General features: G+C 46.2%; 1 protein-coding gene and 1 non-coding gene across 4 annotated transcripts in view; both read left to right on the top strand.

The window, feature by feature from the left end:
* The window catches only part of PKHD1L1 (PKHD1 like 1), a 171,392-nt gene that overhangs the window by 105,410 nt on the left and 44,179 nt on the right, over positions 1–21,803 (top strand). For all 3 annotated transcript variants that reach the window (XM_032954632.2, XM_032954633.2, XM_076067198.1), the window contains 10 exons: positions 1,774–1,968; positions 7,123–7,274; positions 10,911–11,073; positions 11,790–11,949; positions 15,482–15,570; positions 16,252–16,388; positions 18,453–18,582; positions 19,981–20,099; positions 20,862–20,991; positions 21,305–21,472. In XM_032954632.2, the coding sequence (XP_032810523.2) occupies positions 1,774–1,968; positions 7,123–7,274; positions 10,911–11,073; positions 11,790–11,949; positions 15,482–15,570; positions 16,252–16,388; positions 18,453–18,582; positions 19,981–20,099; positions 20,862–20,991; positions 21,305–21,472 (1,443 nt within the window). The remainder of the gene's footprint in view (positions 1–1,773; positions 1,969–7,122; positions 7,275–10,910; positions 11,074–11,789; positions 11,950–15,481; positions 15,571–16,251; positions 16,389–18,452; positions 18,583–19,980; positions 20,100–20,861; positions 20,992–21,304; positions 21,473–21,803) is intronic.
* On the top strand, positions 5,939–6,010 carry TRNAG-UCC (transfer RNA glycine (anticodon UCC)). The gene has a single exon. It is a non-coding gene; the product is annotated as a tRNA-Gly (tRNA).

Genomic DNA, 21,803 nt, shown 5'->3' with positions numbered 1-21,803 from the left:
AGACAACTCTGATAATAATATGCACTGTCCTTGAATTTGATTGGTCCACACCCGAGACGGCTTTTCTTAGAGCCGAGTCTCCACTGGTGTTGGACCAGATGACACCAAAAGGCGTACAACTAAAAAAACAGCGCACTATCAGAGTATTGAGGGCTCGGGGTGAGCATTTACATGATGAGACCTCCTTTGCCAGTAACAAGATATAGTAATAGGTTTTACCCTTTTAACTGGCACAAAAACTGACACCATTATTCAAGGCATCATGTTTGCAATAACCACAAGGACAGTGCATATTATTATCAGAGTTGCCTCTTTTGTTTGCATTTTGACTGCTTGTGTTGTGGTTATTGCAAACATGATGCCTTGAATAATGGTGTCAGTTTTTGCGCCAGTTAAAAGGGTAAAACCTATTACTATAATATGGAATTGTTAGATTAATTCTAAAACTTTTAGTAGTCCTCAGCAATTGAATACTTTCTAAATAAATACCATTCCCAACGCTGTCCTGCGCAGCACCCGTACTGTTATTTTCCATAACACTCGTTAATTTAAAAGTTTTATTTTTCAATGTGTGCAATAATGGAAACCTTCTGTGACTCAGATGATTTGAAGCCAACCTCTGGCCTTTGAGTGCATGTGGAGGACGCTAAGCATTTAATTGTAGGGCAGTGCATTTGTATACATCAATCTCACCCTAAACTGCAGTTTGATCTGACTCCGTACACCCTCATCTCACATTGGCTCTGCTCTTCTTGACTCACTCTGTATCTATCTCTACACCGCATTAGTCCCAAAAAATGTTTCTCGCTCATGAACCCTCTCTCAACGTTCTATGTCCGCCACTTCATCTGTGCTCACTTCAGCTTGGTGGCACACCTTTAATCCAGCACTGTGGAGGCAAGGGTTGGTGGATCACACAAATGTTGTGAAACTCCCTTTCCCGTAGCTGTCAAGGTACCATCTCCTGGCTGGCCAGGAGACGGCAGTCTAGCAGTGTGGAATAATCTCCATCTGTTCCATCGTGGTGGGATGGGGTTTCTCCTAATGCTCCGGTTTCCTCTCACATGTACAAACACTCCTTAATTGGCTGAAAACATCTTAATATATATGCATCTCTGTGTGTTACGGATATGTGCGGTGCTGTGATATGCATTGTGCATGGATGACGCTCGATAAAAAAATCATATCCAAAAACCGGCTCTCTATACAACCTGTCTCCCCCTTCCCACTTTGGTTATTATATATATTCACACAAGACTAATTTTGAAGATTTACCTTTAAGTTAATAAAAACTGCTTTTTGAATTAAAATTATTCTTGAATCGCGCACGCGTGTGTGTGTGTGCGTGCGTGTTATATGCAACAGTAGTGCAGCGTGGATAGCGCGCTGCACTACGAACCCAGCGACTCGAGTTGGATTCCCGCTCACGGCCAACATCGGTGACGATTATCTGAACCAGTCATGGGCCTCCCCTAAGTCGACTTAGCCTCAAATGAGTACCTGGTGCAGGTGGGCAAAAATCGCCACTGGGGAGACAAAGGCGGCCAGGCGCGGTGTTGGCCACCCACCCCTCCATGTGCCATGGGGGCCTTCATAGGTGCTCACTAACAGCACTTTCCCCAACAGTCTGATCAGGCTATACGGGGGATCTTTGTCCTTGTTACATGCAATACAAATAATTTGCGCATGCTATTGTGTGAAAAACGGAATTCTCACTAATAAGTGTTGTGTCCTTTTGTGGCATGCTTGTCTCTGTGTCCACGTCGGATGTAGGTAATGTTGGCAGCAAAGTAGTTGCCCGGAGTGACCTGCTAGACCCAGCTCACTGCAAGCCGGGCCCCGAGTGGAATCATGGGGACTACCCGGCCATGGTGTGCGATGCCTCGGTGCGCTTCCACCGACTCGCCTTCAACAGGCCTAGCCCCAGTTCCCTGGAGGGCAAGAATGTACTGCTCACCAACGCACACGGTGAGCCATCATACCTCTCTCGTGTGCCGTTTCACATCGCCACTGATACGAAATCAATAAATAGGCTGAAAGTGTTCATCCTGCAGCTATGTGTGAATGTTGAACTTCATTTACATTTTACGTAGCCAACCGTGCTAAACGGAGGCGCGGGGAAGTACAACAAACTAAACACTAAAAGCAGTTTTAAAGAAATTAATTTTCAATATTGGTTTTAAAGTGCATAGCTCCGGGAGCTCCATAATAACTAAGGCATACCCTTCATGGATTCAAACCCGTGTTGCCCAGCTGCAAACTGAGACTGGAAAATATTTGTTGCTGTTCTTGGACGTTCAGTGTCCTCACACTTTGGTCTGTTTTAGTAATTTCCAGCTAAAATAATTGGGCTCGATTCATCGACCGGCTTGAAGACATTGCTGCAGCAGAAAGTTCCAGCAGTGGAAAAACGATTCCTAAATGTATCTGGTTGCTATTGTTGGAACGCTACAGGTTGAAGCCATGTCCACTCTACGCACGCGTCTGGGACTGGTTTTCAACATTTACTGCACACAAACATAGGTGTGCGTGTATGATGTATACATGTATGTACGTCACGTGCATACTTATGTTTACAATATGGTACACACGGCCTGCATGTAGTCCTGTATAGTATGGAGCATTCATAGACGTTACTGTGGTCGTGCATTATATGGTACACTACATATAGAGAGTTATGGTAAATACTATATGGAGCACAGTATGCAATGTATGCATACTGTCTGAAACTATTATATATAGTAAAACCTTGTTATTTCAGTTGTTGAGCATTCGTAACTGGGAATATAATTAGGCACGGCCGCGCTTTCGGCGCCTATACGGTGTATTAGTAATTCGCCATGAGCCGAATGGTCCAATTTCGGCATAGCACGTGGAGCGACGCCGGAGCGCCACGACCAAAACGACGACTCTCGGTCTGGTGGCGGCGCACGTGGTGAGCGTTAGCGCAGGGCTTCCCGTTGCCTTGGACGTTACGTTGCTTATGCACCCTGTGCAAGACAACCCTCTCAGAAATGTCGTCTACACCTACATCAAGAAGTCACAGAAAGGGACTGAAGTATAAATCCCAAAGTCTGCGAGACAAATCCAAACTTTCGGATATAATTGATGCAGGGGGGGGGGGGGGTGTCAATGCGTATGGTGTGTGAAGAGTTTGGAAAACAAATGTGGGGGAAAAAATGTATTGGTGCAGGAGACACTGGGGAATATTGGATAATTCGGCAAGGCCAGAGCCCCATATGTGTCGAATTAACAAGGGTTTACTGTATATGTATGCATGCATGTGATATTCGTGGTCAGACTGTATACACAGTACTTCATGTCCAGTGTATATCGTACTCCGGCTGTGACCAGTACATCAAGCACTGCGATGAGCTTTGTTGGGCTCCTCAATGATTCAACAGGGAGCTAGTGGCCAACAACGAATTACCCCATTATACATGTTTTTTTTGGGTTAGATCGTGTAAATAGAAATGTGCCGCTAGACCCGCCACCACCCGGCAGCAAATATGTAAGGTTTGTCACGTAAACAGAACATTCCAATTCGTTACTAGTACAGCACACCGAATGTGTTTGAGAGTAAATCCACAACATTTACAAACGTTTCGCCTGTAATTACAATCAGCATAATCAAGCGATAGCCAGATTTGTGGAGAAATACTCTTGCCTCGTTATTAAATAGAGGGATAGATGTGATGTCGCTCACCTGTAGTGAATTACCCCGCATGGATGTAATCCAAATCCCTGTAATAAAGTACCATCGCCATCTAGTGGTAGAAGTTCATGTTTTTAATGTCGTAGACTCGCAGAGTATACATTTTTAGTCGGCGATTATATTTTTTTGCCATAAGCCCTAAACTAAAATTGTTCGCTTTTGTCAGTGTTCCGTTTGTCCTGAGATCCACATCAAATCTCTTGTTGTTGCACCACCAGTGGATTCGTTGTATCGTTTGTTGTTACTTGCTTACCCGCCACAATTGGACGTCTGTGAAAAAAAGAGCTTCATAGTGCATCGGATTCCTTTCTGCAGTCTAAATATTCGGATTCTGTGTCGCCCATCCATTACCAGGCGATTAAAATAATCATTGTTTTATTATCCTTGTTGGAAGTTACAACAGTCGTCAAGAGCAGGACACCCAGACCTCGCTACTGCTGTTCATGGCCACCCACAGCAAGAAACACAAATGTAATGTAACAGGAATTGGGCGAAGCTGCTATGACCTAATACATTATTTCATCCGTGGCGACCTGCCAACCCATCCACACGAAAGCCGAAGGGATTTGACAATTGTGTTGACATTACAGACGAAGATACAGACTTCTGCTGTTGTCACCAGCACGCCGAAGCAGCTCTTGCTCCGCGCCTACCCTCGAATGTCACGGCACTGAACAGTGATGACAGTAGCTGGGGCAGCTCAAGGAGGCCACCATCCAGCAGTGGATTGCTCACCATAGCTGTCAACCCATACGGTTTACCCCGTTTCAATACGGGCAACAACAGAGATGGTCTCTTTGTGTTTCTCCCTCCCTTGTGATGGGACTTTGCCGGATGAACGTCGACGATTAACAAGTGGCACGGGGTGACCAATAATGTCTGAATTTGGTGTGTTAGAAGGTAGGTTCTGATAAGGGGTTGACAGCTATGGGATCAATGAGTTGGCTGCTCCACGGCTCGTATAAGATCAGTGGCCGGGGAAAGATGAAAACCGGGACACCGGCAAACCATTTTTACCAACCCGCACTTGACCAGCGTGGTGAAGTATGGCCAAACAACGCCAAACCACAGCGGTGTAGGATTGAGAAAGTTCATAAGTGGGGGACGGGAGGGAAAAAAGCACCCATTGAGCTATCATATACAACTCGATCTTCACATTATAAAACGGCGGCAGCAAAGTGCTGCGTAAATGTGATACTGATGCTCCTGTTGTTGTGGAGTGTGACTCATGCAGCCAGCTATGGCTCTAGGATTTGGTGTTACATGTTATTATTTATGTAGTTTATTGTTAAAACTTCGGTCACGGTCCCTATGATCACTGTTACGTTGCAATTATGGCTTTATTTTTTTGTAATTTCGAACACGTTTTTTGGTTTTGGACATGTTTGTTTTGTTGTAGTACGGAGTTAGACTGATGGCCTTAATCTAAGTTTTCTTGTGGTTGTTGTTGTTTGACTTGCATCCCACTGAGATTTTTTTCACACAGCGTTGGTGGTGGACGGTGATTTTTTCAGGAATATTTTTCCTGTTTTTTTTCCCCATGGATTTTCTGTTTTGCACAGTCAACACATAGTCACTTTAAGATGTTTTTCTTGTTCGTGTTTTTTTTAGTTTGTTTGTTGCGGTTGCACCCGATTCAAGGGCCGAATGTCTCACAGGGCTATACCAAAATAAATTGAACTATGAACTATTTACAAGTTACGCACGCTCCTTCTAGTTCGCATTGTAACGATGCGATTGTTAGAGGGCGCCGCTCGGCGGTTCCTAGGCGGTGGGGTGGCGCGGGCGGTACCGGCAGGAGGCGTCGCTTCTCGGGGAGGGAACTAGGCGAGCGCGGGGCTTGCGGCCCTGTCCGCCACGGGATTGGGAAACGTCTCCACAAAGACAAAGACCTCCCGTGTAGCCTTAACAGACTGTTGGGGGGGGGGGAAAGTGCTGTTAGCGAGCACCTATGACGGTGCTAGTTGTAATTTCGAAACGTCGTATTCAAGATTGTAAATGTTGTGGATTTGCTCTCCCAACACACCGGTGTGCTGTCATAGTAACGAATTGGCCATGTTCTGTTTACGTGACAAACCTTATTAAGTGTCTGTGTCGGGAGGTGGCGGGTTTTAGCGACACATTTACGCGATCAAAACCCCCTTAAGATCATGGGGCGTAAGAGACTACACGGGGCACCCGGCACGACTTTAACTGAGCCCCGACAGCCATGCCTACTCAGCCGCGTTGGTGGTATAGTGGTGAGCATAGCTGCCTTCCAAGCAGTTGACCCGGGTTCGATTCCCGGCCAACGCATGTTTTAGTATTTTTTAAAAATACAATTTTTACACAAAACTTACAAATTATATATTCGAATAATAATAAACCCGTTCAATGCAATTAATAATGATTTAGCTCCGCATCGAGAGTTGTGTACAAATGTAAATCATGTTGTAAGCGTTGTCGAGTTCATGTGCGTTAGAGACACCGCGTGCGACGGGTGTTACGGCTGAGACAGATTCGCTCTCATCACAGTGTGCGCATTGGCGACAGAGTTGGGGTGGGCAGTTAAAATAGCACGTGTGTGCTCCGTACGGTGCGGAAGAAGATCAACATGCAGCAGTGTAACACTGCAGCTGAAGCACTTGCAGCAGCACGAGCAGCAAGGTGGACGCTACAGGGCCCGCACCGCGTGGTGGCCACGAGGGGGCGCGATCCGGAGCGCGTGATGCTGGGTGGGAGCCACCAACACCGCTGAGTTAAAGCGGCGCTGCTCTGCACCGCGCGCAGCGTCTTTGAGACCGTCCATAAATGACGTCACGAGATTTTGGGCGATTTTTGACCCCCCTCGTCACACGGCGTCACAAAAAATCAGACAACCCCTCAAATATGACGTCACAAAGCTCTGCCCCCCCCCCCCACCAAAACCATATTTCTATTTTGAAAATAAAACATGCTTCAAATCGCTTTAAACTATTGTCATTGTAGTGCGTATTTAATGTGGCGCTGCAGTTTGATGTTGTAGGAGTGTTGTTATAACAATTAGTGTTATTATAACTATTCTATATTTATTTAAAGTTGTGCATTTGATGTGACGACACATTTCTCAACACCCCCCCTCCCTCGTCACACATCGTCACAAATATCTGACCCCCCTCTTAAGTGCGTGACGTCATTTATGGACGGCCCCTTTTTACGGTAGCTCCTTGCGTGGTCGTTTGAATGAGATGTTTAGGAATGAATGTATACAAAAAAAATTACCGTGAAAAAACCCATTTTTGCTGAATTCCCATTTTCCCCATCGGTGCGCATCACTTACGAACCATTAGGATTTAAAAAAAAACTGTCGTGTAACGCCTCCGATATACCTTTGTGTATTTCGCCCCGCAATGTCACGTAACGTGGTGTCCCGTGTGTCCCATTTGCAGGTACTAGTGAGGTCCCTTTCCTTAAGAAGCGCCTCACCCACCAGCGGGGCTGGATGGCTCTGCTGCCCAGCCGCCAAACTTACCGCTGGGCCTTCCAGGACGCCGAACACATCACCAACATCTCCTACACGGCCACCTTTTATGGCCTCGCGGTGGGTACATTTCTCTTTCCTCTTAGCACTCTCTCTCAGTTAGGCAGCTTGCAGGGATGTTTACATCGATCAAAAGAAATACGACATTTCTAGATTTGAACCTTTCGTGACTGCAAGGATCCATACTCTTTGGTTCTATTCGGTAAAGTCACGTAGGTAAAAAATAAAACAACAAAAATCACGACGTTTCGGCCACAACACAAGTGGCCTTCTTCAGGTGAAAGGAACAGAACTGTCGGGACGACAGTTCTGCTTCAACACTTTAACACAGCTATTTTTATATGTAAACTCCTTTGTCAAGGCGTCCTGCTCCTCCCACCGAGATTGAAAGACGCTGCGAATCTTAGCAGCGGTCATTGAAGTGCTGTCGTCCCGACAGTTCTGTTCCTTCACCTGAAGAAGGCCACTTGTGTTGTGGCCGAAACGTCGTGATTTTTGTTGTTTTATTTTTTACCTACGTGACTTTACCGAATAGGAAAAAAAATACGCCATTCTTTGCACATCTGATCATCTCTCGCCAACAGTTCATATTCTTAAATAATTTGTCCGTCCACATAAGGGGCCGTCCATAAATGACGTAGAACACCTCGTGGGGGGGGGGGGTGGTCAGACATTTGTGACGATGTGTGACGAGGGGGGAGGCGGTTTGAGAAATGTGACGTCAAATCAAAATGCGCAACTTTAAATAAATATAGACAACACGTTCTACTTAATTAAATAGACCTTTTAATAAATGTTTTCTCCTACAACATCAGAGTGCAGCGTCACATTAAATACGCACTACAATGACAATAAATTTTGATTTAAAGCTTTCGTGACTGCAGTGACTCGTATTCTTGGTTCTTTCGGTAAAGCCACGTTGAAGGGAAACGATAAATAATAAAATATATATAAAACAATAGTGTAAAGCGATTTGAAGCATGTTTTATTTGTGACGTCATATTTGGGGGGGGGGTCTGACTTTTTGTGCCGCCGTGTGACGAGCGGGGAGGGGTCAAAAATCGTCCAAAATCGCGTGACGTCATTTAAGACGGCCCCCTAATCTGTGCGAGCTGGAGGAATGTCAGTTGGCTACCACATTCCCAAGCCCTCCTTCATCAGCTGTAGCAATCATTTTCACGTATGTATGTTGAACTTCTTTCGCACCATACGTAGCCAACCGTGCTAATCCCGGAGAGGTCCTCGTCGGCAATTGAAGTGCAGCATTATGCACGAAATAATTGTCGTGGAAAGTCGTCGAAAGTCAGACTGCAATCCCGTGCAACTCCAGGTGGAGGGGGTCACGAGCCGGAGGTGGACGTCCTATTACCGTCTTATTGCGGAGAACGAAGTACCGGCAGGCCTCGCCGAACGCGGAGTTTACGTTCCCAGAAAATGTCGCGTTGGACAAAACCACATTCGACAAATAATAATAATAATAGACCTCATGGGGAAAATGGGGTTGCATTCCTGGGCCTCAAATTTGTATCCTCTCCCTCTTTGTTGAACTAATTCTGCTTGATTTATGCCCTTGTGATTGTATGCCGAGTCACTCCCCGTTGCACATTATTCCCTCGTTATTCGCGAGGGATACGTTCCGGAGATGCTTGTGAATAGAAAATTTTGCAGATAATGATTTTAGTCCACGAATATAAATCGCGCAAAACATCTGCGATGCTTCTAAAGCTTCTCTCATCTCTTTAACTCATCACTTTCTCTAACATAACTTTCTCTCTCGTCAATTTCTTTCTCGTTCTCGATACTGTCATGTCGAGTTCCAGATGCGATTCGCGGCTTAGCACGTTTGTCAATAACGAGGGAATATTGTATACTCTTCATTTTTCAATTTAACCTCAACACAAAACCCCCGGCTCCATTACTCTTCCCGCACCACTGTACTCATGCCTAACGCTAGCCCCTAACACTGTACGACGTTTCGCCAGTAATTACAACTAGCTTCATCAGGTGACAGCCAGATTTGTGGAGAAGTCTACCCGTTTCTTATATAGAGGCGTAGATGTGGTGACCACACTTCTGCCCTCTTGTGCAAAGTGGGGGGGTGATTAATGAGTCATCGTACATTATGCATGCGCATTATGCGAGCCCTTTGATATTGTCCTTGCTGTCCATTGTGTGTATTAAAATAGCTGAGATGACTAGGCACGAGGTTGCCAACATTATTGAGAACAGCAAATTGCCAAAAACAATTCTAGATTTGAAGTTTTCGTGACTACAATGATCCATACTCTTTGGTTCTTTCGGTAAAGTCACGTAGGTAAAAAAAATACAATTAATCAAATCACGATGTTTCGGAGGCAACACAAGCTTCCGTCATCAGGTGTAACTAGCACAGCAAAAATTACTGTAAAAATTTAGCTGTATGCCAAAAACAAATATTAACTTCAGTGAAGCAATAGCCTTAAGAGAATTGACAGCAAATAAAGATATCCAAGTTCTTGCTGCTGATAAAGGCTGATCAACTGTTGTGCTGCTCCATGAGGACGACGATAATAAAATCAAAGAGTTACTCGATGAAGGTACCTACCTTAAAATTAAACGAGATCCAACCGGCACCTTGGGACGTAAAACAACGGCAATCATTTCCAAGTCATCAATTCCCCAGGAAGAGCAATACCTAATCAAACCAAGGGCACCAAGACTTTATGGGCTACCAAGACTTTATGGGCTACCAAAAATTCACAAACCTGATGTCCCATTAAGACCCATAGTTAGTACAAAATAACCTCTATTATGGATGATATTGGTCGTGAAAACCTACTTGTTAAACTGGCTAGATGCATGTGCATTGTGCATGTTGAGTGTGCTACATTATCACGCAAAAACATACACACACTAAAAACATACACGGTATATAAATCGTTCTCACAGTCGATTCATTGACACCTTCTAATGGATGCAACGCTCTCATGGCATTACTTTGAGACATGGAGATGAGAATTTTAGTAGCTTCAAGCCGCGTATAGCCGAAACATCACCCCCATGTTCCGGAAAACAGATTTCACGAGGTAAAGCGTGTAGAGTCGAAACACGCTTTAGATAAAGCCGAGTTGGCTTCAATAGTAATGTTGGAACAGAATTACCCCAGAATATGAACTCGTGGCCAAAATGCAAGACTTGTTACTTAAAGACAAAACACTTCTCTTTGGGGATTTTGCCAGCTATTGGTAATTTTTGCCAAGAGTACTGGGCCAACCCAGTTATTTTGAGGTGAAATGCTTGCCTGTGTAGATGGTATATTAAAAGTTGTCATTTAGTTATTTTATTCATAACGATTTGCAGCTCATTCTCAATTTCCTTCTGAATGAGGATTTTTTTCATGACACGGAACTTTGTGGTCTGTGTGGGTACGTGCCGGGAGGAGCCCAGGACCGGTTTAGACATCACTCAACATAAATGTTAGCTATAGCCAGGAATTCAACTCAGCAGTAACCACTGCACCACAGCTCCATCCCATGTTATTTTATTTTCACTCTCTTTATCAGTTTCTGTGTGTGTGTGCGTTTAAGGGGATTCTGCCCCCGTCTCAAGTAGAGAGAACCCCACTCACGCGGGGGTTGTGTAACGGTTCCCGCTCTAGGCTCTGTCGTGGCGATGCTGTTGCCTTGCGTGGTGCCAATGATGCCGTTGCTCTCACAGGAGGATGACTACGTCATCATAAACCACAACCTGATGCAGGCGCCTGACAAGTTTTTCACCAATGGGCTGGACAGAAATAACTCCGTGACGGGGCTCAGCGCAACCAGCAGCCGCACCGGGGACTGGTTCTTCAACGCGACGAGCCGGGACCTCTATTACATGGGTAATGAGTGTGCAGACCTCCGCTCCCACGCTTCCTCCGCACGGGATAAGAAATACACATCCCAAGTCATGGCGGCGTGTTCCAGACACCTCTCCACTATACCAATTTTGAAAATAAACTGTGGCGGGGATGTATTGTACGCCAGTTTAAAACGGTTGCATTTATCGTGATAAAAACACGTGAAGAATAGCTGTGGATCATCAGATAGCAAAATGTATCTGCGATCGTCCTTGGCTGTGGGGGTGCCACTTTTCCTGTGTAATATTTGAGGTATGATGCAGGGGGTGATGGGTGAGGCAGCCCAAATGAATCCTGTATAGTGAGTGTGTTCAGCCTGTGTCAGCGCATGAGTTGATCCGCACGTGTGTATACCACATGTGTATATCGACATACTTACAGTGTAGTATACATATGTGACACGTAGTATTTGTCTGTATCCACTACCTCCTTACAGTCCCAGAAAGGCGTAACGTCGATCGCTGCAGGTACTTTTGTACCGCTGCAGGAGCGTTCAGTATTTTCTGGGAGGGGGAAATCTGTGGATGTATTTTTTATTTTATACACTTATTTCTATTTAAAGACAGTTGCCGAGCACAAAACCCAACGTCCCCAAAAGCATCATGCGGCCAGTAACAAACAGCACAAACGACTGTCTGGGTTGCATTGTGAGGTTGTGGCCGTTTATTCGGCGCTGAGCGTGCGTCACTTTGTCGCAGTGTCGGGGAACGAGTCGGGGCCCACGGGACGGCCCTCGTCCTCCTCGCTGGACGCGAGCTTGCGGAACCAGAACGTGATGCTTCAGGTGCTGCGCTGCTTCTACGAGGGATGCATCGTTCCGAAAGTCAAGCCCGTTCCTCCCAATGCCGTGAAATACGAGTAAGCCTCCTCCCGCACTGCGAGCGTTCGTGACGTGCGTTCATTCAGCGTGGCGCACTGAACACTTAAAACTGTAAAGCCCAGAGAAAGAGGCGTTTAAGTCTGATCATTTTGGCGCCTTGGATCAACAATCGCAATAGGACTTCAGTTTTGTGCAGGATGTTCATAAAGAAAAACTAATAATAGGGTGTTCCCCTTTTTCCTGGCTACAAAACTGAAACCTTTTTACAAGGATTCATGTCTGCATTAACCACAATACCTGCAGTCAAAATGCAAACAAAAAACATACTATGATAATATATGCATTGTCCTTGAAACTGATTGGTCCACACCAAGGGACGGCTTTCTTTTGAGCCTCGACCCAATTGGTGCTCGACCAGATGACCCCAGAAGGCGTACAGCTCAAAGACAATGCACTATCAAAGTAATGAGGGCTCGGGGTGAGCATCTACATCATTAGACCTCCTTTGCCAGTACCAAAATGTAATAATAGGGTTGTTGCCAGAAAAAAGGGGAAAACCCCTATTATTAAAGAAAAACTAATTAGTGGGTAATACATATATTTTTTTATCGTGGAAATTGTGGAAATATTCGATCGTTGAGAACTATTGATTCAGCAATAAGATCACTCGCAGCAACGAAGCTGTGTAAAGTGAAACCTTGAGAAATAATAGCTGTAACAGGCAAGGAGAGGGAGATATTATTTGGAGTCGCATTTGCAGTCAGTTTTTTCGGTGGTGGTGGTGGTGGAGGCTGCCGCCACGCCGCTGCCTCAGAAAAATCCACCAGCACAAGCAGAGTTCACTCTCTCAATACCTGGCCTTTCACGAGTCTCTCGGTTGCATTGTGAGGTTGAACAACTAACCATGGGGTTTCATCCCGTCGCTTGAGAAATGCCATAGTAATTGTAACTTTTTATATCCTTATATGTTCCAGTCGTGCTCTTGCACAATGTCACGCGACGAAGGGTCCATTCATGAATGTCACCCAGCAGTGTGCCGTGTGCAATCATTTTGTTGAGGAAGAGTGTTTTGCAAGAATTCTCCCCAAAAAATACATAATGCGGCCTTTTTATCCATTTATACAGGGGGCATTTCGCTCCCCCAATAAACTCTGTGATGAAAGCTAAACTTGAACAACATACAATCAGGCGACGTTATGGCTATTCTTCTTAGCACAATGAGATCGTTGCATAACAGTACACTGATAAGAGCTGTATTTTATCCAAATGAATAATGTTATATTTTTTTTTGGTGTGCAATCATTGGTGAGCCAGCCGAGGCTATCAACTCACTCCACTTGAGAAGCCTCTTTAACGACGGGCCGATGAAACCCAGACTTTACCCCGTAACCTCATCAGAGCTGGCTCAGCACTCTTACCTCGGAGCTACGCAGCCACCTTGGGAAATCCCACATGAGAGAACACACGTGGGTTTCAGCACAGCGATTATTAGCAGGCGGCGGGGAAGATTGCTTTGGCACGGAACAGTGAAGCCGTATGAAGCAGTGGAGAGCAGGAATGTAAAGTAGAGTTGTCCAGAGAACAACATCACGTTTATAATTGAACGCCGCGGGTGGAGATGTTAACTACCACGCCTGGTATACAGGAGGCGTGGGTTCGATCCTGACCCTGATGCCTGCTGTATATTTGGAGATTCCATGCTCTCCCCGTGGTCACTTGAATTTCTTTCCAGGTCCTCCGGTTTTTCCCTCCACATTTAAAAACGTGTTTAGAGTATTCGGTTGCTATACATTTCCATGTGATAAGCCACTTCGTTGAGTTGTAATTTGTGACTTCTCAAGCAGAGCTATATAGCTCAGTGGGCCTTACCTGGTCAAAAAAAAAGTACAAAAATCGTCAAATAATGACAACTCAAGAAGACAGGGGGAGGGGGTGAACACCTTCAGGGCACTTGTAAGAATGATACTATTGCAACTCCCACGGAAAGGGGTGCGTTTTGAGGAATGGCTAGGTAATAGAGAATGGAGCGGCTATCAAATTGTGGGATCTCATTACCTGCAAAGATGTTACATGTTGTAGTGGCGATGGAGGGGGTTTCAGTGTGTGACAAGAGACGTTTTTGTAACGCGTGACAAGAGAAGGTTGTTCCCTCTGAACAGACATTTTTTTAAAGAGTAAGATTTCTAGGGGAACATTAAAACATAAATTCAGGTCATCCTATCAAGTACTTGTCCCATTATTAAACGAATATTTCGAAACCATATGTCCACAGAAATTAAGCAGGTCCGTAGCATTTGAATTGCTGATTTCACTTGTGTAACAGAAGCGTGCGTGTGCCAATCTCTGGCGTGACAGTAGCGTGCCTGTGCCAGGCTGTGGTGTAACAGTAGCGTGTACGTACCAGGGTGTGGTGTGACAGTAGCGTGCACGTGCCAGGGTGTGGTGTGATAGTAGCGTGCACGTGCCAGGCTGTGGCGTGACAGCGTGCACTTGGTAACAAAGTGAGGCCCTCTTTGACTGCGCGCATCGCTGACGGTGTCGTCCTTCTGTCAGGATCTGAAGAATTTTTTTTTTATTCTCCGACGATTCTGAATGTAATAAAGTATTAAAGCTTTCGTGACTGCATAAAATTACTCATTGGTTGTTTCGGTAAAGTCACGTATGTAGAAATATAATAAAATTATATTAAAACAAAAAACAATCACGACGTTTCGATCACAACGCAAGCGATCTTAATCAGGTGTCAAGAACAAATCATGGAGGTAAATACAACAAAAAGATGAGAGACAAGAATTCAACAAACCTGAAAAAACATTATGTGAAGCACATCCAGTCAGGCCAACAACACAGTTAGACACTTCCTGGCGGACCACGTTTTGTATTTACAAGAGGTGGTCATTTTTTGAGCTGCCGTTTTGTATTTACAAGAGGTGGTCCTTTTTTGAGCTGCCGTTTTGTATGTGTAAGATGTGCGTGTTTGAGCTGCCGCTCTCGCTCTGGCCCCTCCTCCCCTCCAACCGTATTTCCTATTTAAGCTTCTGTTCATCCCTCCGCCCCCCCCCTCTCTCTCTGCCTCCCTGTCCGTCTTTCCTCCCTCCTTACCTCTTGGTGGACTTGTATATGTATTTCTACTGACCGTGTACCTCGTATTTTTCATTCTATCTATGCTGGTATGTGCAATCCAAAGGTTGAACACGAAATTTAACACTCTTCTGAAATTCGTGGTCCGCCAGGAAGTGTCTAACTGTGTTGTTGGCCTGACTGGATGTGCTTCACATAATGTTTTTTCAGGTTTGTTGAATTCTCGTCTCTCATCTTTTTGTTGTATTTACCTCCGTGATTTGTTCTTGACACCTGATGAAGATCGCTTGCGTTGTGATCGAAACGTCGTGATTGTTTTTTGTTTTAATATAATTTTATTGTATTTCTACATACGTGACTTTACCGAAAAAAACAATGAGTGACTCTGAATGTCTTCTTTTTAAAATGCAATTCGTGCACGTTGAGAAAATGATACAATGAACGAACGAACTGACGCTCGGCGTGAAACGTCTTGCGCCGTATCTGCAGCCTGTGGTCAAACAGCAGCTTCTGGCTCGCGTCGCCCGAGAACGACCACTCCGTGCCGGCCGAGGGCAGCAACGTCACCGTGCCACCAGGTACACGCGCCCCGTCTCCACGTCCCTCTTCTTGCCGTCGCCTGCCTCCCGCAAGAGCGTCCCCTGGACGACCACGCGTCCGCCGCAGCTGGGGCCGCTTTGCGAGCGTTAAAGCTGCCACGTGTACCGGAATATTGACCCCCGAGCCGATGTGTTGCGCAAAATCTCCCCTCGCGTGAAAAAAAAGGAAAAAAAGCAAAGCAGACCAGCGTAATTAAGAGTTGTGATTTGCGTTTGGCATTTTGCGGTCCGGTGACTTGAATCTTCCCTTGGGCTTGTACACATTGCAGTGCCAGGGCTACTCAAATAGCAGGGCTGTTGTGGTGGTGCAGTGGTTCGCACACCGTGCCGTGAACTTGGCTGCTTGAGTTGTCATGGCGAACATTAGTCGCAAGTGGTGATGAATATACATTTGAAATTATTGTGCTTGCGTGATCAAGAAAAATTATCGCCGAGTCTCGACATTGTTTTTTGAGGAGGATCCTGCCAAATGTTCACAGGAGGCGGCTGTGTGATCCCAATTGAGTAATTTGCAGGTAAATTTTCAGCCTTGGAATGTTTGGCCAATCCCAGTTGCATCATGTGTTTTTTTTCGCTGATTTTTCTTTTTGAACATAACTGTGAATGCATTTCAACAAGTGCCTTCTCTGCGCTGATTGTGGCACCCTGGGCCTGAAACAGGTTCCTGGCTGGTCCTGGACGTGGCCCCGCCCGTGCTGCACCGGCTCACCGTGTACGGGGTGCTTGAGGTGCCGGTCGACGTGTGGAACCGCAGTGCCCCACCGCTGGTGCTGAACGTCACCTATCTATCCATCCAGGTGAGTGCACCGCCCGTTGAACTCCTAAACTAAAAATAGAAACTAAAATATTAATATATATTTATATATAGCTTATTTTTTTTCAACAGCGACCTGCCCACAAATGATTGGTCATTCTAAATGTGTAGGGAAAAACCGGAGGACCTGGAGAAAAATCCACACAACCACAGGGAGAACATGCATACTCCATATATACAGGTGTCAGGGTCAGGATCGAACCCACGACCTCCTGTAGACCAGCACCTCAAGCACACCATGTACAGTGTGCTTGAGGTGCCGGTCGACACACAGACGCACAAACCACGCGTTTGCTCTCGCGTTGGGTGTTACGTTAAACGTACGGTTCGTACGATGGAGAGATTGGGCAGCCAAAATTAAAAATGTAGCTTATTTCGTGCCACTTGCGTCTCCCATCTCACACTTCCGCCCGCTTGTCGCTGTGAGGCGAGTTGTGTTTCACGCAGACTGGCGGGTCTCGGGAGGCAAGCGTCGTGAGCTTGTGGCACTCTCCCTGCAGAGAACCCTCATAAGTGGGAGTGTACTGCACCACCGTGTCATGCACCTAGTACATGCCAGCACTGTCATTCACTTACAGAGGAGATTTATTCCACTACATTCAAATAAACTGACAATAACCTTGTAGGCCCGAGCTGTGTTTTCGGAAAAAGGAAGCTTCCATGCATATATTTTTTTGCAGAACAACAGAGATTGCTGTCAGGTGAGTAACATGAATCTGGCAGGACACACACTTGTACTTGTTTGTGGTGAGTGTGCGTGTTTCTGTGGACTATTACGACTGATATTCATTCTCAGCAAGGTTCCCTTAGTTTTAGCCTGAATAGTTTGAGAATAAGTTTTCCCCCAAGTCTCAGACATTGGATGGCACCGAGGGTCGTTTTCAGCTCACAGAGGAGTCAAGGCCTGTTTAACACGTAGGCTTTTGCAGCCAATATTATCCATATTAGAGGGTTTTTTTGTTAGATCGCGTAAATATAAATGTGTCGTTAAACCTGCAATTCGACACAGCAAATGTAGTAAAGCTTATCACGTAAACAAAACATGCCAATTCGCTGGCGACAGCCAGTCGCCTAATGAGGCTGGTTGTAATTATCGCCAAAACGTCGTACTCCAATGGATACTGTTGTGGGTTTTACTCTCCCACACACCGGTGTGCTGAACAAGTGACGAATTGGCATGTTTTGTTTAGTGACAACTTACTGATTGGCTGTGTCGGGTGGTGGTGGGTTTAGCGACACATTTATATTCATGCGATCTAACCCAAAAAAAACTATTTTATGGAGCTAAGGCCTGTGTCCAAAATCGATGTCTCGATTTCACACGGGATGTTAGTGGTGGGGATTTGATGTGAGTGGTGTGCACACCCTATCCCTCTGGCCTATGTGCTGTGAAGAATGACTGTTGCCCACAACGCCGCCTATGATATGCTTTTTCTTTTGAAGGCTACGGCGTTATTGACTAATGTATTGAGTTATTTTGTTATCAATGCTGTAACATGTTGGCATGCGAAGAAAGTTGCAGCACTGTGGTTCTAATACGACTTGACGCAGGCCGAAACGCTTCTCGATTAATTTGTATTCTCCTGTCCAGCCTGCAGTTTGGTGCGTATGTTTAAAGATCAGTATATCTGCTGCAATGCATGCGCGCAAGTAATTGCGTGTGGTTATCTATTTGAAATGTGTTGGTGCGCGGTTCTGTTCACACGTGCTTGCATGTATATGTGTGGAGAGCGCTAGTATAGTGTTAGCGTGCTGCGCTCCGAGCTCGGTGACCCAAGTTCGATTCCTGCTCACGGCCAATACTGGTGGCGAATATCTGAATCGGTCCTGGGCCTCCCCTAGGTCGACTGAGCCTCAGATGAGTAGTTGGGTATGATGTCTAAACCTCGCCACTAAGGACACATGGGTGGGCGTGTATGGTGCTGGCCACCGACCCCTACTGTACGTGCATTCCGCCGGCCTTCATATGTGCTCGCGAACTGCACTTGCCCCAACGGTCCGTTAGAGCTATATACGGCGAATCTCTGTCTCTGCGCGCGTCTGGCAGGGCGGGCGTTTCATCGCGGGCCGGGAGGATAGTCCGCTGGAGGGGGACTTCTCTGTGGTGCTGCGCGGTGACCATCTCACCCCGGACTGGCCCCTTCCCAACGGACCCAACCAGGGCTCCAAAGTGATCGGTGCGTCCTCCATCCACCTGCCGTGATCTCGCTGATCGCCACCGTGACCGTGGCTACCGATGGAAACGTAAAGTTAGGAAATGATCGGTAAAAAAAAAACAACGTGCGTGTCTTTTTTTTTAAAAGATGCTCATCACCCACGCTTTCCACCCACGCTTTCCAGCGTGGGTGATGAGCATCAGCGTGGGTGATGAGATCCGGAAGTACAAGGATCACATGAGCAAAGAAGTGTGATGAGCCCTCCGGCGGTGATTTTTAGAATGATGCCTCAATCGTGTGGAATATTCTTTATTTAAAGAAATCTAAGTAATCCTTGATTACTCTATTATACAAGTGTGGTGTAAGCTGTACAATTAGTGAAACCCAGTAATGTTCACAAGGGCAGGGCATTATGCACAATTTGTCAAATACTGTAGAACAAATGTTTACCGCCATTGGTTGGTTAGATGTACACCCGTCCACTTCTATGGCTGCAAATCATAAATGAAACCGATATATAGATAACAGTTGTATCATTATTATTATGATGCTTCTTTAGCCAGGAAGGCCTCACCGAGTCTCAAGACTTCTTTGGGAGGGTCCGCCCAAGTGGCCATAGTCAGCACGATCGCGAGCCACTCACTCGACCGCTGAGCCAGCAGAGTACAGAGACAATACTATTCACAATAGTGCTGAGATTCTCTTTGCAAAGCCATTTAGAACTTTGATTTAAAGCTTTCGTGACTGCAGTAATTCATATTCTTAGCTCTTTCGGTAAGTCACGTTGAAGGGAAACATCTGGCTACCATGAGAGATTCGTTCATGAGGCTATCCACATATACAAGCACAGAGACAATTTCAACCGAGAAGATGGATTCTGGCTTAGCAATCATTGGAAGGATTTGATAAAACCATTTCAGGTCTTAATTGATTGTTCACGCTTACGGTGGCTTTTAGACAGCATACATTAATTTTTCGTCTCCCCCCTCCTCTTTTCAGAACATAGATGGACTAGTCCTTCTAAATAAACTGCCAAATCGCTGCCCGTGGCGCTGACGTTTTTTATAAATAAGTAAAAAACGTTTAAAAATAAATAACTTAATGCAAACCGACACTTCTTTCAAATGTTTCTTTCCGTTGGTTTTTTCATACCTGATGACGACCGTTTGTGTTATGGTCGAAACGTCGTGAGAATTTTTATTGTTTTATATATATTATTATTTTATTGTTTCCCTTCAACGTGACTTTACCGAAAGAGCTAAGAATACCATTTAGAACTATTCCACAATTTGAAATCGAAAACTATCAAAAGTTTTGAGCCATCGGGCCGTCCCCGTGTGGCGTTGGACGTGGCGCTGCGAGGATCCCCGTGCGTTTCGCTTCTCATCTCTCTCTCTCTCCTGTGCCGCTGCTGACCAGGCGTATTCGGGGGCTTGGACCTGCACGGCACGAACCACTCCGTGTACAAAACAAAACTGGGCCAAACGGCTGCAGCCGGGAGCGGCAGCATCACGCTCGCCAGCCCTGTTGACTGGAAGGTGGGATCTAGTGTGTGTGCGCGTGTTCACTGAGCGGCGTGTAGCAGTTAGTGTGATGCATTTTGAACGCGGCGACCCGAGTTCAATTCCCGCTCATGGCCAACACCAGTGACAATTATCTGAACTGGTCCTGGGCCTCCTCTAGGTCTACTCAGCCTGAAACAAGTGCCTGGTGCAGTGTGTAAACATCACCACTGGGAAGACAAAGGTGGTCGGGCGTGGTGCTGACCACCCACCCCCTTGTGTGCCATCCCGGTCTTCATAGGTGCTCGCTAACAGCACTTGCCCCAAAAGTCTGTGAAGGCTACCTGGGGGTATTTGTCTTTATGTTTGCTAAAGGATTAGATGACAACTTACGGCAAATGTATCGGCTGTAACCAGACTGTGATTTTTTTGTGTGTGTGGCTTAATTTACGCTTTATATTCACATGTCAGCATTTATTATAGCATGGTCTTAATGGAGTACTGAGACCAAGCAATATGTGGTGAGAAGTAGATTAACCCATCTGTATTGGTCGTCCATTAAAGGGCTGATCATGAATAAGTAATGAACTTTCACATAGGTGGTCATTACACATTACCATCCATCATCATCATCATTCTACCCGTAGCTTTTCTCTTATGAAGTTTCTGTCACGTTTTTATGGATCTCATGGTATTATCACAAGCTTGTTTTATATAAAATTTAAGCCATGGCAGCTTTACAAAGCATTGTCAATGATGCCAGCTTCTGATGACGATGCGCCACGTGCACGAGCGTAGGTGGGCAGTGACATCGTGATCAGCACCAGCAGCTATGACAGCTGGCAGACGGAGACTCGACGCGTCACGGCCATATCCGCCGATGGGCGCACGTTGTCCCTCAACGCCACCCTGCAGCACTCGCATAAGGGTACGTGCGGCATCGTCTCCTTTATGTCGTAGTCTGGTGCCAACGCACCGGTGTTTTAGCTCTTAGACTACTCCTAAAGCCTCACGTCACAGTCCTTCCGCAAACACGCACAAGATCAACACCGTAAACATTCGCCGAGAGAGTCCACGTGTCGAGGTGTCTCTTGAGCGTGTCCGGCTAGCCTAGCAGCTTGTCTCCGAGCGACGAATCGTTCCGTCGCCCGCCGTGCATTTTGTAGTTGAGCGTCGTCATCGTGGTCCTCGTCATCGCGTGCATCCCCCTCCCTCAACGTGGCTGCGTCCGTCTGTGCCAGGAGAGACGCACGCCGTGCAGGACGCGCGCTACACGCTGGCGACCGACGTGGGCCTCCTCACGCGCAACGTGCGGGTGCTGGGCCATGACCAGCCCGCCTGGTACTCCGAGTCGTTCGGGGCACGCGTGCTGGTCAGCGCCTATGCCTCCGGGGAAACGGAGTACCGAGGTACGTCCGGTACCTCGCCCCCACCGCATGCTCATGCATGGCCACACGTCGCCGCAACACTTACGGCAAAGATACAGCAGCAGCAGCAGCTTTGCGAGAGCAACTGAATTTTTCATCCTGAGACTAAGTCACCCACAATGCACCAGGTCTTGTCAAATGTCCAGGGTTGAACCTGAATAGTGCTTATAATGTGCAACCGCCATTTTCTGAAGGCGTTGTTGGCAGTAGAGAGCAATTAATAAAATCCACTGTTCTTCTGCACTCTGCAAATATAGAAATTCGAGGGTAGGATTACAGATCCGGGGGAGAAAATTAGGAACCGTGAGTATTA

This window comes from Petromyzon marinus, chromosome 15 (assembly GCF_048934315.1).
Source record: "Petromyzon marinus isolate PM22_M1 ecotype Great Lakes invasive population chromosome 15, UKy_Petmar_22M1.pri1.0, whole genome shotgun sequence".
Taxonomy (NCBI): domain Eukaryota; kingdom Metazoa; phylum Chordata; class Hyperoartia; order Petromyzontiformes; family Petromyzontidae; genus Petromyzon; species Petromyzon marinus.
This window is presented reverse-complemented; position numbering and strand designations above follow the sequence as displayed.